Consider the following 15,024-nt stretch of genomic DNA (forward strand, 5'->3'; position numbering starts at 1 on the left):
TAAGTGGTATAGGCCAATTTAACCGGGTAAGAAAAAGGAACTCCACTAAAGTTCACGCAACACAAAGATTTTTCCGTTTAATTTATTTGGAATTAGGTGCACGATTATCCGTATCAGCGATGATATCATAGAGGATCTGATCAACAAGTACTGAATGACTCGTGACTTGTGGATACAAAACTCTTCCTCGGACGTGTTCAAGTGACGACAACGTCTCGTGGTAGGTACGCACTTGGGGAGTAGTAAGTAGGAGAAATACGGAACGGAAGTAGCTGGGGAGGCGTTGTCGCTATTTTTACTATCCTACCCCTGCTCATTCTTACCACCATTCAGTCCCTTTAAAATATCTTTCTTCGTTTTCAGTCTCACTAGCAGTACTAGAAGACTGAATGACTGATAGAGTCTTAAAATCAAATTCCTCAAAATCCGTTTCCGGGAATTTCACAGCAGAAGAAAGAAAAAATGGCGATGAAATCGTTCGTTGAAGTCGACGCAGATTCACATTTTCCACTAGAAAACCTTCCTTTTGGTGTCTTTAAACCTAGTGGAGAAGAGCTTCCTCGTCCAGGTGTTGCAATCGGTAATTTCGTTTTGGATCTTTCAGTCATCACTTCTGCTGGTCTTTTTAATGGCCAGAATCTTAATAACTCCAATTGTTTTCTTCAGGTAATTAATTTTTAACTTCACTTCATTTAATTTTTTCAAATTTTTGTGAAATTTGATTGAGTTTGTGTAGTTTCTTGAATGCTACTATTGATTATCCATTTGGGCCGAGAATAGGTCTTGTTTGACATCTGTTTTGATGCGTGAATCAATTCATTTTTTCGGGTTTGAGTCTGGAAATTAGGAACCTGTTTTCATGGCAGAATGAGAAGAGTGTGTCATCAAAATGATTTGAGTGACGACTTTTTTTTTTTCTTTATCGCGTATATATTTGTTGATGAGTGTATTAGATAATGGAGTATTTCTCTTTGGTTTTGATGATCAGCCTTCTCTTAACAAATTCCTTGCAATGGGACGACCTGCATGGAAGGAGGCTCGCTCCACTATTCAGAAATTACTTTCTGGTTAGTGAACTGTATTTACTTTCATATATTTTTCATATAATACAATCAATAGGTTTGTGTTCTCGGCAAAATTTAGGTTAGAAGATAAGATGAAGATGTAGTTATTATCATGATAACAAGAAACTGACTTGAATTGTTTTTGTTTTCTTGGTTAATCTAGCTGATGAGCCAACATTACGGGACAATGAGAGTTTGAGAGAGAAAGCACTTTTGCCAATGGTAATGAAAGTATTTATGGGCTTAATAAGTTTAGCTTGCGGTATTCTAATTGTAATGCTGATCTTTTGTTTGGTTTCGTACAGAACAAGGTACAAATGCTTCTCCCAACTGTAATAGGGGATTATACAGATTTCTTTTCCTCCTTGCATCATGCAAAGAATTGTGGAACCATATTTCGTGGACCAGAAAACCCTATTGTGCCACAGTGGTATGCTGATTTTTATATTGTATAACTGGATCCGAGAATGTTGCTTTTGATTCTATTTAGAGCTTCTTCAAGAAAGGGTTAGGCACTTAGGCCCCATCCAAGTCACATATGGCCGATTTCAGAAGGAATACATGTCAGAATATCAATTTAATTGAGTTCTTGACTCGTAGAAGTACCTAAGCTTATATATAGAAGTTCTGTATAATGTTTCTTGTTAAAAAAAATCAAGCGGTTATAGAATGAATATTGCGTTTTTCTCTTTACCAAATAATTTATATCAATCCACAAATTTTAAGTGCAAAAAAGTGTCAAAGCATAAAAGAAGAAGTTAAGACTGGCCATAGATTCTAAGCTTATCCCTGCTTAAAGTCATTATATCCATCATTTTCCCCAGTCTTATGTCTTTCTCAAAAGAAATTTTATTCTTTTCAGGTTTCACTTGCCTATCGCGTATCATGGACGAGCATCATCAATTGTTGTATCTGGAACAGATATTATTAGACCCAAGTTAGTGAATGTCCTTCCTATGTTTTTGTTTCATTGATTACCTCGTTCGTGAAGGTCTCACCTGAATATACTAGCGGTGAAGAATCAATATCTGATGACAAATTGAAACTCTAGTAAATTGCATATTTCTGGTTGCTAACCAAGATCTTGCGCACGTGCTTTGTGCACTTAATGATCCATTACTTAAAGGAGTAACCAACAAATTTATCTTCTTCATTTCTTATTTCTCACTTGGATAATCTCTGTTTGCATTCATGTGATGCTTACCTTCAGATGAACCATTATCGATACTAATGATGAATAAGGAAATGAAAGACTATGGTTGCTTAATTAACAATAAACAATTGCATTCCTGATAATTTAGTATTCTTTTTCTTGCTCACTGTTATTGCAAAATTCTGGTTATTCACTATCCTGCAAATGCCGACAAGTTTTCTTGATTGATACTCTATCCACATGCAAGTAATTATCTTGGCTCTCCTTTTTGTTCCAGAGGTCAAGGTCATCCAGCACCTAACTCTCCACCATATTTTGGACCTTCAAGGAAGTTGGATTTTGAGCTAGAAATGGTTAGTCATTTTCGCTTACTTGATTGTCAGCCACCAGCTCTTTTGTGCATGGCTGACGCCAATTATCTTTGACAAGCATCTTAACGTTCTGACTGACCTGAAACTGATATGTTTTCAGGCTGCTGTAGTAGGTCCAGGAAACAAGTTAGGAGAGTCTGTGGATGTCAATGATGCAGCTGATCACATTTTTGGTCTTGTACTGATGAATGACTGGAGTGGTACTCAATAGCTTACACAATTTTAATTGCAAAAATGCTAATATTTAAGTTTAGCTACAATAACTGCAACTTGTTTTCAACAGCTAGGGATATCCAAGCATGGGAATATGTGCCTCTTGGACCTTTCTTAGGGAAGAGCTTTGGTGAGCCAACGTTTCGTATCTTATTAAAATGTATCAGTTGTAATTTGCAAACAGAAGAGTTTTAAGGAAACTATTAATGCATTTTTGCATAGTACTTGATGGTCGTCTTGTGATTTAGATCTTTAAGTTAAGGAGCTAAGTCTTATAGTTGACTTGGATGTGTACAGGTACAACAATTTCCCCTTGGATTGTGACACTTGATGCTTTGGAACCTTTCGCTTGCGATGCTCCTAAGCAGGTACCAGAATATATCATTCATTACAGATTTGAAAGTGCGGGTTTACATTTCTTTTCATGCATGGATTCCCTTATATGAAGTTGATGCTCAAGAACTATATGTTAATTGCAGGAGCCTCGTCCCTTGCCGTATCTGTCTGAGAAGACATCCAAAAATTATGATATTTCATTAGAGGTAAAGTTTCTACGGATATTAGCTCTTGATGCACAATCTACTCATGAGAAATCTAACGGTGGAGCTTACCCCATTCAGTAATTATTGTATATATGTTTATCGGGTACAATAATAACATTGCTACTTTACTGCCAGGTCCGGATCAAACCGGATGGACACAAAGATTCATCAGTTGTCACGAAGAGCAACTTCAATCACCTGTAAGAAATTTTACGTCACAAATGTATTCACAACTTAGTTGTATATTTTGTATGACCGTCCACGTACTATTTACTGCCCTTAAGACGAACTACAAACACTTCCAGGAGGGGCCAACATCCTAGTGCATATAATCATATACCCGAAAAAGAATGTGGCATGTAAATCTTTACAATAGAGGTTATAATTTTCACGAACTACAGCCCTCCGAACAGTATGGTGCTTCTGCATACCGTAAGAACTGATGTCCAAAAATACCTAAAATTTAGTAACTGACTTGCAAAATCTCAGTTTAAAAGTTTGACTACTGCTTCCAAGGAGCAATATTTAAATCAATTGTCAAGCTATGTTGTCAGAGGCGCCGCCTAAGGCGCCAAAAGTGGGAGTTTTGGTGCCTGGACGCCCTCACTCAGCCAAGGCTCTGCCTTTCTGTAGGGAAATCTGTTAAAACCTATTTGATTAACCTAAACCGTAGAGCACTTAGGGAATCATTCTAATCTTGCGCTCACTTATTGCACTTAGATTTAAGCCCCATTCATTTGTTGTTTGGTTAATATATCACCAAAATTAAGTTTCCTGGATAATAATGAATGCCTAACGCTGCAGCTTCATATTTTATACCCCTACGCCATGCCGGCTCGCTCCAAACAAAAAGCTGTCTAGCTATGATTTCATGAAGGACCAAATCAACTGGTCCTCAACGCACAGCATCCACACTGACACAGTATTAACATGTGTGAACTTTAGACCAATACGCTTGCTCGGAACATAACAGGTGTGAAAGAATAAATGTCACCGGGAATCTATCTATGTCTGAACTGCCATGTTATGTTTTCCTATTGGCATTTGAAGAAATTATAATTTTTGAGCCAAGAAATTCCATATTATCAGTTTGAACTTTGTCTTCCTTCAATGAACCTAATACGTATATTCCTGATTATAATTTATTTTTGTTATTTCCATTCAAACTGCTTTGTATCTTGTGTATAGATATTGGACATTGACGCAACAGCTTGCACATCACACAATCAATGGCTGCAACTTAAGACCTGGTGATCTTCTCGGAACTGGAACTATTAGCGGACCAGTATGTTTTCAACTTAATTTCTATCTTGCTCATTTTTTCCTGTATGCACATTACCCCAGCACAAAACCAATGAATAAAGTGGGTTTAATCTTTGAAACCCCGGTCTGAAGCTGACATGTTCCTGACAGGAGCCAGAATCTTATGGGTGCTTACTAGAGTTATCTTGGAACGGACAAAAACCACTCTCTTTAAATGGTACAACTCGTAAATTTTTGGAAGATGGAGATGAAGTCGCTATTACTGGATTTTGCAAGGTACGTCGGCTTATGACGGTGCAGTCTAGTGTTTTATGTATCTTCAGAATTTATTTTTTTGTGAAATGCATGAACGATGAAACTAAGAACGTGTTTGGAGATGCAAAATCACTGCAACTAGAATTCCTACACTGGGAAGCCAGAGTTTGAATACAATCAGAACTAGTTTGTGTTGGTTTTGATATAGATGAGTTTTCAGTAACTAGGATAGGTCCAAAAACATTATGGTCCTAAACCCACAAACTGTTTCCAGATTATATTTTCCTGAATTGGTAACTGTTTCCAACCTAAGATTGCATAGCCAAAGAGTTGTTTTGCCAATGCTCCCAAGAGTCCCACTTGAAGTTTCCAATAATGTTATTCCGTATCAATTGTTTTCTATCTCCAGACCTTCGTGGAGAAATCCTGATTTTAAAAACCTTTAATGATGAAACCACTATAATTTATTGATTTCTGGAAATACTGGTCCTAGTTTCTGCCTATTTTCATTTTGGTCTTTAGTTCCCAAACTTACCTGCGTACTGGGTTTATTCTTTCTTTGTTTATTATTCATCAAATTCACATGCGAATAACAACCATTTGTCTTAGTAAGACATGTAGCTGTGTTACACTGCACTGGAGTACTTGGTATATATTCATGTGCATATGCTCATATACTGTTCTATGTGTTGCAGGGTAATGGGTTCAAAGTAGGTTTTGGAACGTGCTCTGGGAAAGTCGTACCAGCTCTAGTTTAAGGAAATCTGTTGCTTCTTTATTTTCCTTAAACTGCTGAATAAGATTACCTTGTTGTGATTGTTTTGACGATGTAAATCAAAATTTAGTCTGTCCCATCTGCGCCATAATCTAGTTTCAATATTTTGACTGCCTGGACAAAGGTCATTGTTGTGGTAAATTATTGTTCATGTTCACGAGTAGCATATAGTAGGAATGAAATGTGCCGACAAAAGGTGCATCAAATTTGATGCCTGGACCGCCTGGTGCAATGCAATCACACCAAGCACGCTGTGATAAAAATGAAAATTCTTCTGAATTTTAACTGGCTTGGTAATATTAAAATCACTCTATCAACTGTCACAATTTATCACAATCTTGATGTTTCTTCATCGATTGTGTAGGCTTAAAGTATACCAATTTTGTGTGTGTGTGGTGCTTGCAACTTCACTAGCACCGCCAGCTGGTTTTTATCTAACATTTTCCGTATTTTTTAGGTACAGTCTTTTTTTTTTTTTTTTTATAGAGAAACTTACGGGGGTTTACTCAATAAATATCAATAAATATTTTTATTGATTTCCAAAGAGTTTAATGGATTTACAAAGTATTGTGTTATTGGTTGTATATTTTTAAAATCTCTTTCAAAGTTTATGTTACTCGTTATAGATTGTCGAAAGGTCTTCTAAATTTGTGTTACTCGTTGTAAACTTGAAAATTCAAAGACTTTGCATACTTACCTATTTTCAAGACTTTGAGTGACATTTGTGTATATATTTGCCTTGATAAAAGTCTTGCAAAATATGTAAGTTTTTGGAAGACTTCCAATTTTTTTATAAAGATGTTTTTTACTCTCTTTTATTTTATTTCATGAATACACAATCTATAAAACTCATATTATAGATGAGTATAAATTATATGATATGATTAAACATTTTTTTAATTTTAATTATTATGTACAAATGTACAATAATAATTATTTTAATTTATTGTTACACTTTATTATATTTTATTGAACAAAAGAATATATATATAATAATAATAATAATAATTTATTTTTAGTGAAAAATACTAGAACCCCCTACTATATGGGTTCAATATATAGAAGCCTCACTAAATGGATCCTACACTATCAACTCCATTCTTTCACATTCGCATATTTCTAGGCCCAGAACTTTTATTTTAAGGGCTTGATAATAAAGTGACATTTTCGTAATGAAAGTATTACCCTTTTCTATATATACAAGCATAAAATCACTAGATACACTTTCATTTCTCAATTTTCTTTCTCTCTCTTGCCTCTCCCTCTCGTCTGTAGAGAAAACCATTTCTAGGATTTTCTCAGATTCATTTTTCACTTTTCGAATCAATTTGATTCAATAGAAATTTCGTAAAATCATTCGTCATAGAAGATCTGGAGATTCTGCTGATGATGTTTATGGATTTGTTAAACTTAGTTCGAACACCTCTGTTTTATGAAGAAGAAGATGATGTTTATGGATCTTTGACGATGATGACGATGATGTTCAATCAAATAATCAATTGAACTTAATAGATTTGATCCGCGTCTGGATTTTTCAGTTGATTCGAAGATGTGAAAGGTATTGATTCAAATTTATAGATCTGAATGATTTAAGATTTTTCAGTTGATTTGAAAAATTAATCAATTTATAGATCTGAATGATTCGATTCCAATTTATTTAACAACTAATCATCTATGTACGAACTCTCAATTGATTCTAGTTTGTTGTTTCAAATCTACTTCATGTAAGGTTTTCTGATTTGAAGTTGTCGTTTCTTTTAATTTCGGAAATCAAGAAGAATCATCACTGTTTCGGAAGAATAGTAACAGAATCAAGGTACATTTTGATTTTTCGTTGTTGTTATTGTTTGTAATTTCTCGATTCAATTTTAATTCCATTCTCTATTTCAATTTTGATTCAGTTTTATCGCAAATTTGATTTCCTATGAAAACCAATCTTGATCTGTTTTTGATCATTTAATTTTGTTTTGTTCATTTAAATTAGGTGATTTTCAGTTGGATTGAAGAAAAATTAAGGAGTATGTGGATTCAATTTTATAAATCAGGTGTGTATAGATTTATTTAGGAGTATGATGTTTTCCTATAAGGTCAAAGACTGTTGGTTTTCAATTATGGTTGAAATTACTACAACAATGCTACTTACTGTCATTTTGCATCATGTGATTCATGGTTTGATTGTGAAACTGAGTTTTTGAGTTAATGATTTGAAGTTGATTGAATGGAAGCTTGAACCTGAAATCATACATGAAGTATTGCAGCAGAGCTTTTTTTCCTCACACTTGAGGTTTAGGTTTGATATGTGTAACTCTTAGTTACATTAGGAGAATACATGTGTAACTCTTACTTACAGCAGCGAAATACATATGTAACTGGTGATGTTGTTGTATTGTTGAGTGTTGAATATACTTTGTTGAGTCTGTAACTCTGTAGCCACTCTTGAGGTGAGGATATGCCTTTGTTTATACTTTTTGCAGTTAAGTTTTGATGGATATTATGCCGCCAAGGGTTCAGATGCGCATTGTGTGTTGCATATATGTTTTGATTTCCATTTGTAAGATTGATGAATATGTTTTATTATGTTTACAGGTTAGAGATAGTATGTGGTTTTGCTGTAGTGGCCTTGTTGGAGCCAGATAAACAAGTTATGGTGCTAGGAGGCAATAAGGGTATGTAACTTCAAAATGTGTAACTTCTAGTTACACAAGCTAAATAGATGTGTAATTTCTAGTTACACATGATAATTAGATGTGTAACTTTTACTTACACATCTTGTTTGAATATGTAACTTCTGGTTTTAGTGATCGAATTGAAATGATTTGTGGTCTGTTTTGTACGTTGTTTTGTGTTTTCATTGGATTGTTGAGATTAGTTTTTGTAGAAGAGATTGGACGGTTTTGATTATTGAATTGTGAATTTTCAATTATAACATGTAATGGTGTATGAGGACTTGCACTTGGAAGTGGTTTAGAATTGGCAATAGTTAGTGATTTCTGCTAAGCTTCATTGTTGTAGTAATTGATTTTATTGAACCTTTTTGTAGATGGTGGATTTTCGACAAAGGATAAATTCGTAAACTCATAATTATACGAAGCTATGATTCAGCAATCAGACGTGAGTATCGAGACATGGGTCTCTCATCGAATTCTCAACGGAGAGTACCTTCTCACAGAGTACATGTGGATATGTAGTCTCACGACTGGACAACGGCATATCTCATGAATACTGAATACTTTCAGTGATTATTTCTATATAGTATCACGAGATGGACCGCTCCTAGACAGCTTGCTCTGCTAGTATAGAGCGATAACGTCTTCAGGAACAAACAATGAGTTTACCCTCGACTATATAAAGGATATGACTTACCTACAGGCTCGTATCAGGATAATTAATGCTCTTAGACAGCTTGCTCTGCTAGTATAGAGCCACAAATTTAATTATTCCTAATTACAATCGCTCCTATTCCATGGTCGAATCCACGACTGGTCCCATGGAATGACAATAATAATTGTTCTGATTCTATGATCGAATCCACGACTTGATCTCATAGAATAACAATAACCATATTATTGCTCATTACTCCGATTTCATGATCGAATCCACAACTGGTCTCATAAATGGTAATAGATAAATCTTAATTACTCCGATTCTATGGTCGAATCTACAATCCCATGGAATGGTAATGCTCACTTTATTATTCTGAATTCGTAGTCGAATCCTCAGCTGATCCTATGAATTAACAATAATATTTTATTACTCAGTTTTGTGAATTATTCTCCACTGGATTCCACAATTAGTAATAAATAATCAATGACCGGGCGTCTGAGCTACCTCTAAGTAAGCCCCGATTCAAATGGTGAAGGTGTATTCAACGATGATACACTAACAGTCACCGCACGAACGAGTACTTCAAAAATACAACGAAACGATGAACCTATGCAAAATAGAGAAAAAATAATAATAATTAAAAATATTGACCAGGGTGCTGGGAGCACGGACACACGACCGACCGACCGTGTCGTGGTCAATCCCACGCCAGTTTTATATTTTTAATGCATTTTTATTATTTTCCATGATTTGATGAAAATTCTCTCATTTTATCAAATCTCCTTCGTCTTGAGGAAACTCCTCGGTTTCATGGTACTTCCATAAATCCATAAAAAACAATATAAAATTAGGAAAACAGTGTGGGGCGTGACCATTGGCCAACCGGCCATGCCTTGGTCCCAACCGGCCCCACACCCGGTATTAAATACAATATCCTTTCCTTTCCAACATCACATATCGTAAGTGATAGTATTATTTTATATTTAAATTACACTGAAAATTTTTTAATTTTAGCCTATAATAAATAATTAATTAGAGTACAATAAACTTTCTAATAAGAAAATATATTACCATTAATGTTTTGAAAAGGTTAATTATAAGTAAAAACAATTATATATTTTATTTTTCTTGACACAAAATTGACAATTATAAAATTATAACTTTTAAGTCTTTTTAAGAGGATATTAAATGATTAATGACACATAAAAGCCTTTCAGGCCGGGCACCAGGCCGGGTATCAGGCCGGGCATCATAATTAATCGCAAAGCCCGAGACCGCCCAATAAATTAATCCAGGCCAGGCCGGGTAGCCCGCAACGGTCCATAACAGGTTTTGGGCAATTTCAGGTACAGGCGGGCTTGGGCGGGTACGGGCAGGCTGAGTTTTTTCGGGTAATATTTACACCCCTAACCCACAGTTGCTTCTTATTTTATTATTATTATTATTATTTTCTAATTTCATGAAAAAACTCCTTGATTTCATGGTATTTTTGCACAAATCATCAAATAATAATAAAATAAAATAAATTATGAAAACTTGTGGGACCGGGCCTTGGCCGGCGGCCATGCCCTAGCCGGTCCCACACGCCCTTTGTTTTATTATTTTATTATTAGTTTTCCTTGAATTCATCAAATTCCTTGATTTCATGGTATTTCTCTCAAATTAGGAAAAATTCCCTCAAATCATCAAAATACCTAAAAATTAAAAAATTAGGAAAACTCGTGGGACCGGGCCCTGCCGGCCGACCATGCCTTCCACGGTCCCACACCCTTGTTTTTATTATTTTAATATTTTTTGCTTCCTTGAACTCATGAAAACTCCTTCAATTCATGGAAACTCCCTAAATTCATCAAATTTCTCAAAATTCATGAATTTTTCATAAAATCATTATAAAATTAGGAAACTCGTGGGACCGGGCCCTAGCCGGCCGGCCATGCCTTCCACGGTCCCACACGCCCTTGTTTTATTATTTTAATATTTTTTGCTTCCTTGAACTCATGAAAACTCCTTCAATTCATGGAAACTCCCAAAATTCATCAAATTTCTCAAAATTCATGAATTTTTCATAAAATCATCAAAATATTATAAAATTAAGGAAAAGGCACCACGGGACCGTGGTCACGACCGGCCGACCATGCCTTGACCACGGCGGTCCCACGCCTCCTCATTCCTTATTTTATAATTATTTTTCATCATCTCATGGTGTTTTCCTCAGTTTCGTCGAAACCCTAATTTTGGCATATTTTCTCGAATGGATGCTCAATTGCACGCCAGAAAATATCAAAATTCTCAGGACTGAGACGCGGACGCCTTGGGGACACGAGCACGCTATCTTGACCGACCAAGATTGGCTCTTTGGCTCACGGAAGCCGGTCCCATCAATTTTCACAGTTTTGACCTAATTTGCACAATTGCTCGTATTAGGTCCAAAACTCTCCCAAACACTTTGGATTTTCATGAAGTGATCGTCAGGCGGTCACGACAACCCAGGGCCGGTTTCATGACTCCATGGTCGGTCCCTCGCCTCGTCATAATTAATTAGGTTTTCTCACCTAAGGCTCAGACGAGCATTTTCGAATAAATGATTAAACCAGCATTTAATCATTCTTTCACCAACAAATCGTCAACTCTTCAGGAGTTCTTCGTATTTGCTCACGTGAGCATATGGACACTACATGGTTGATCCACGGTCCCATGTAGTCGCTCCTCCTTCGTCCCATGGTTGAAATTCTGACGAACCATGAATTGATCATCAATTGATCAAATTAGGGTTTCTGAATCCAAGGATCATCATTCCAGATTCTAACCTTAATAATTTTATGACGACCTCATGGTCATTAATTTTATTAATTATGCTCGGTTCAACGACCAGTATTCTAATTAATATTTTTGGTACGCTGCCAATAATCCATCAGACGAGCAACACATGCTCAGACGATCAAATATTCAACAATTCATCACATGAGCAACACTTGCTCAGATGATAAATATTTGTTCAAACCAAGGAATATTGGTTCAACAATCAATATTCAACGATCCACGAATGAGCAATACTTGCTCACTTCATCGTAAGAACTATACCTCTGTCTCATGACATGTTCAATTCACGAGTTTCAGAACATCATGTTCAACTCAACGACTACATGGACTCATCGTCCCATCAAACCACGAAGTCATCAATTGACTAACAAACCACGAGACGTCAATCGTGTCACTTGGGGGATATCACTTAGGGTTTTGGTCTCGGTCTACGACGTGTGTTCAAACACACGATGGAATGTGAGCAAGTCGTGCAATCAGTTGAAGGAATTCACGAGGTAGTGGGTGGAAAATCGACCAAGTCTCCACACGTTGAGCAACTGGTTTCAAACACGATCTCCACTTCCCCACTCCTTGATTCCATCAACTGTCACACTTCATGGAATCATGGTGTCTACAATTCCAGCAATATAAATAAGTCTCTGAATCATGATTGAATCATCATCAGTATCATCAATCTCACGTCAAACTGACAACACGAGATCATCAACTCATCAATTGAGCAACTACTCTCAATTGAGCAATTTCAATCACTCAGAGCTTATCGTATTCAGAATTCACACACCCACAATCTTTGATTACCATTGATTCCACATTTCTCAGCTTCCCTCCTACAGATCAACCCATCCTCTCTTGTGACCGAATTTACTCTGGAACGGTCATTGTCTTGATTTAGGCCGGAGTACTACAGATTGATCTCTCGAATCTAAAGCACCCCCTTTGCAGCGGTGCATCTGTGTGAGGTTTAACATTTCGCTCGGTTCGAGGAGTCTCCTCCGTACGGTCGTCTCCTCAATTCCTTAAAAACCAGCAAATCGTTTTCCCCATCTACAGATTGGCGACCACAGTGGGAGATCATCTCTCGGTTGCAATCTCACAATTTCACAAGATGGTTGATCTCAGGTCAGGTTCAGTTACGAATCCTAACACAAACCGTGCTAGCACTAGCAACAACAACAATCAGAATATCCCGGAGACAATTCCGACCTCCAACACTGATGGTGGTGACACTACTCCTCCTCACGCCGAAGGTCATCCACTGTCCGGACGACACCCTGAAGAAGTCAGAGGAGATCCACCGCCTACCATTGCTTCTTATCAAAGCGCATAGACTCTTGCAAAGAACCAGACTGACATGGCTGCTACACAGAAGGAGCTGTATAATTATCTCAAAACTCTTACTGACAAGATGTCAGAGAAGACTCAAGAGAAGGGAAAGGAGAAGGAGAAATCCTCAGACGACGGTCCTGAAGTAATTCCAATCCATACAGTAGAAGACGACGAAGTCCACAAAACTGCTGCAGACAACTCATCAGCGAAGGGATCATCGAATTTCATCACTCGCGAGGATCTGGAGCACCTTTTGGAAACCGGAAAAGACAAACATCGCATGACCATCGTCATCAACCTCCTTATCCTGCCGCTACGCAGAGGATTCCACTCCCCAAAGGTTACGTTTCTCCAACTTTCACCTTGTATGATGGAACTGGCAATTCGGGAACATGTCTCTCGTTTTCTCGAAGCCTTGGGAGAACATGAACATCATGTCGTCCGTCTCAAGGAATTCTCAAAATCTGAAAGGCAGCATACACCTGGTATAAACAATACACCAGGGACCATCAACAATTGGGGAGAAATGGTTAACGCATTTACAGGAAATACTTCTTCGTGTCAGAACAAGTCACCCTCTCCGACCTTGGAAGAATGTTTCAGAGGGTCAGTGAAAATCCCAATGATTATGTGAAAAGGTTCAGAGTCCAAGCCCTGGATTGTCATGACCCAAACGTCACGGAGCAACAACTGGTGGACTTGTGCATCAATGGCATGCTCCCGGTCTACAGGGCCTTGCTAGAAAACCTTCGATTCCAGACTTTCTCAGAGCTTCACGAAGCTGCGAAGAGGTCGGCAACCACTGCACCCGCTCTTTTGGAAAGAGCAAAGTCTACAAAGACTGAAGATTCAAAAGACACTCGAGGAAGCAGGCGTCTGATCAACAAGCAGTATAACCTGCAACCTTCAACAAATGCTGTCGCGGAAGGGAGTAAGCGAAAAGCAGAACCACAACACAAGCAGACTTCCTCCACCCCTTCAAAGACACACAAGAAGGAGAATTCGAAAATCCCTCCTCAGCATACGGAAGATCCAGAAGCACCTGATTTTCCCTGTTCAATGGAAGAAGTTAATGAACTACTCGATGCCTGGATTCAAGACGGCGCAATCAAATTGCCTTATGTCAAGAAGGAACCAACTGAAGAGGCCATGGAAAATCCTCGGTATTGTCGCTTCCATAGATACGTCAGCCATCCCACGAGTGATTGCAAAATTTTGAAGCGCATATTCAAAGAAAATCGAATCAGGAGAGCTCAACCTGGGGACTGAGGGGTGCACAAAAACCCCCTCCCAGTCAGAACTTTTACCATCTCCGAACCTCCTGTCAAGGAAACGGTCCAATCTCTGATCGAACATGTCTGCGAGCTGTTGTATCTTTCGAAAGCTCAAAGGAAAGACATGTTTGCTGCACTGAACCACATCGTGTCCGGAAGACGTCCGCTGATCCAAGAGACCACCACCGGACCTTCAACCACCGACACAGAAATGTATGACTGGGGACTGCTCACCACAGTGCACATTAAAGGAAATGAGTTCAAGAGGGCGTTCATCGATGTTGGTACCCCGTCAACATCATCCCTTTGAAAACTCTCAGCTGCTGGTATTACTCGACGGGAAGCCACCCACGCTCCCATAGCAATCAGGGACCACGAAGGAATCTCCAGAAACGCATACGGCTTCATCACTCTTAAAGTTACGGAAAGATTGATCTGCACTGAGGCCAAGTTTTTCATAATCAGGGAAGACCCTGGATACGACATGGTCCTTGGGAGAACTTGGATTCATGCTGGAAGGAAAATGATTCCTTCAACACATTCTGTCATCGAAAAGGATTCCAAGTCGGAAGACGAAACAGAGGACGCACCACCGTTTGAGCATCTGGAAGAAGTAAAAACTTTGATGAGACTTACGCAGG

General features: G+C 37.8%; 1 protein-coding gene across 1 annotated transcript; it reads left to right on the forward strand.

Moving 5' to 3' along the window:
* Positions 1–352: 352 nt before the first annotated feature.
* On the forward strand, positions 353–5,793 carry LOC113333674 (fumarylacetoacetase-like). Its single transcript, XM_026580099.1, has 14 exons — positions 353–666; positions 989–1,067; positions 1,228–1,286; positions 1,370–1,494; positions 1,927–2,001; positions 2,495–2,570; positions 2,689–2,788; positions 2,872–2,931; positions 3,099–3,169; positions 3,281–3,343; positions 3,479–3,543; positions 4,532–4,628; positions 4,757–4,882; positions 5,557–5,793. Exons 1-14 carry the CDS (start codon positions 463–465, stop codon positions 5,617–5,619), a joined length of 1,263 nt encoding a protein of 420 aa, XP_026435884.1. The 5' UTR covers positions 353–462; the 3' UTR covers positions 5,620–5,793.
* Positions 5,794–15,024: the final 9,231 nt, after the last annotated feature.

This window comes from Papaver somniferum, unplaced genomic scaffold (assembly GCF_003573695.1).
Source record: "Papaver somniferum cultivar HN1 unplaced genomic scaffold, ASM357369v1 unplaced-scaffold_133, whole genome shotgun sequence".
In the NCBI taxonomy this organism is placed as follows: Eukaryota; Viridiplantae; Streptophyta; class Magnoliopsida; order Ranunculales; family Papaveraceae; genus Papaver; species Papaver somniferum.

Excerpts from the sequence above, each read along its gene's own strand:
- LOC113333674 (XM_026580099.1), top strand. The coding sequence starts at position 463 with ATGGCGATGAAATCGTTCGTTGAAGTCGACGCAGATTCACATTTTCCA. Across the intron at positions 2,571-2,688 it reads TGGATTTTGAGCTAGAAATG|GCTGCTGTAGTAGGTCCAGG; the intron begins GTTAGTCATTTT and ends ATATGTTTTCAG. Across the intron at positions 4,629-4,756 it reads CTGGAACTATTAGCGGACCA|GAGCCAGAATCTTATGGGTG; the intron begins GTATGTTTTCAA and ends TGTTCCTGACAG.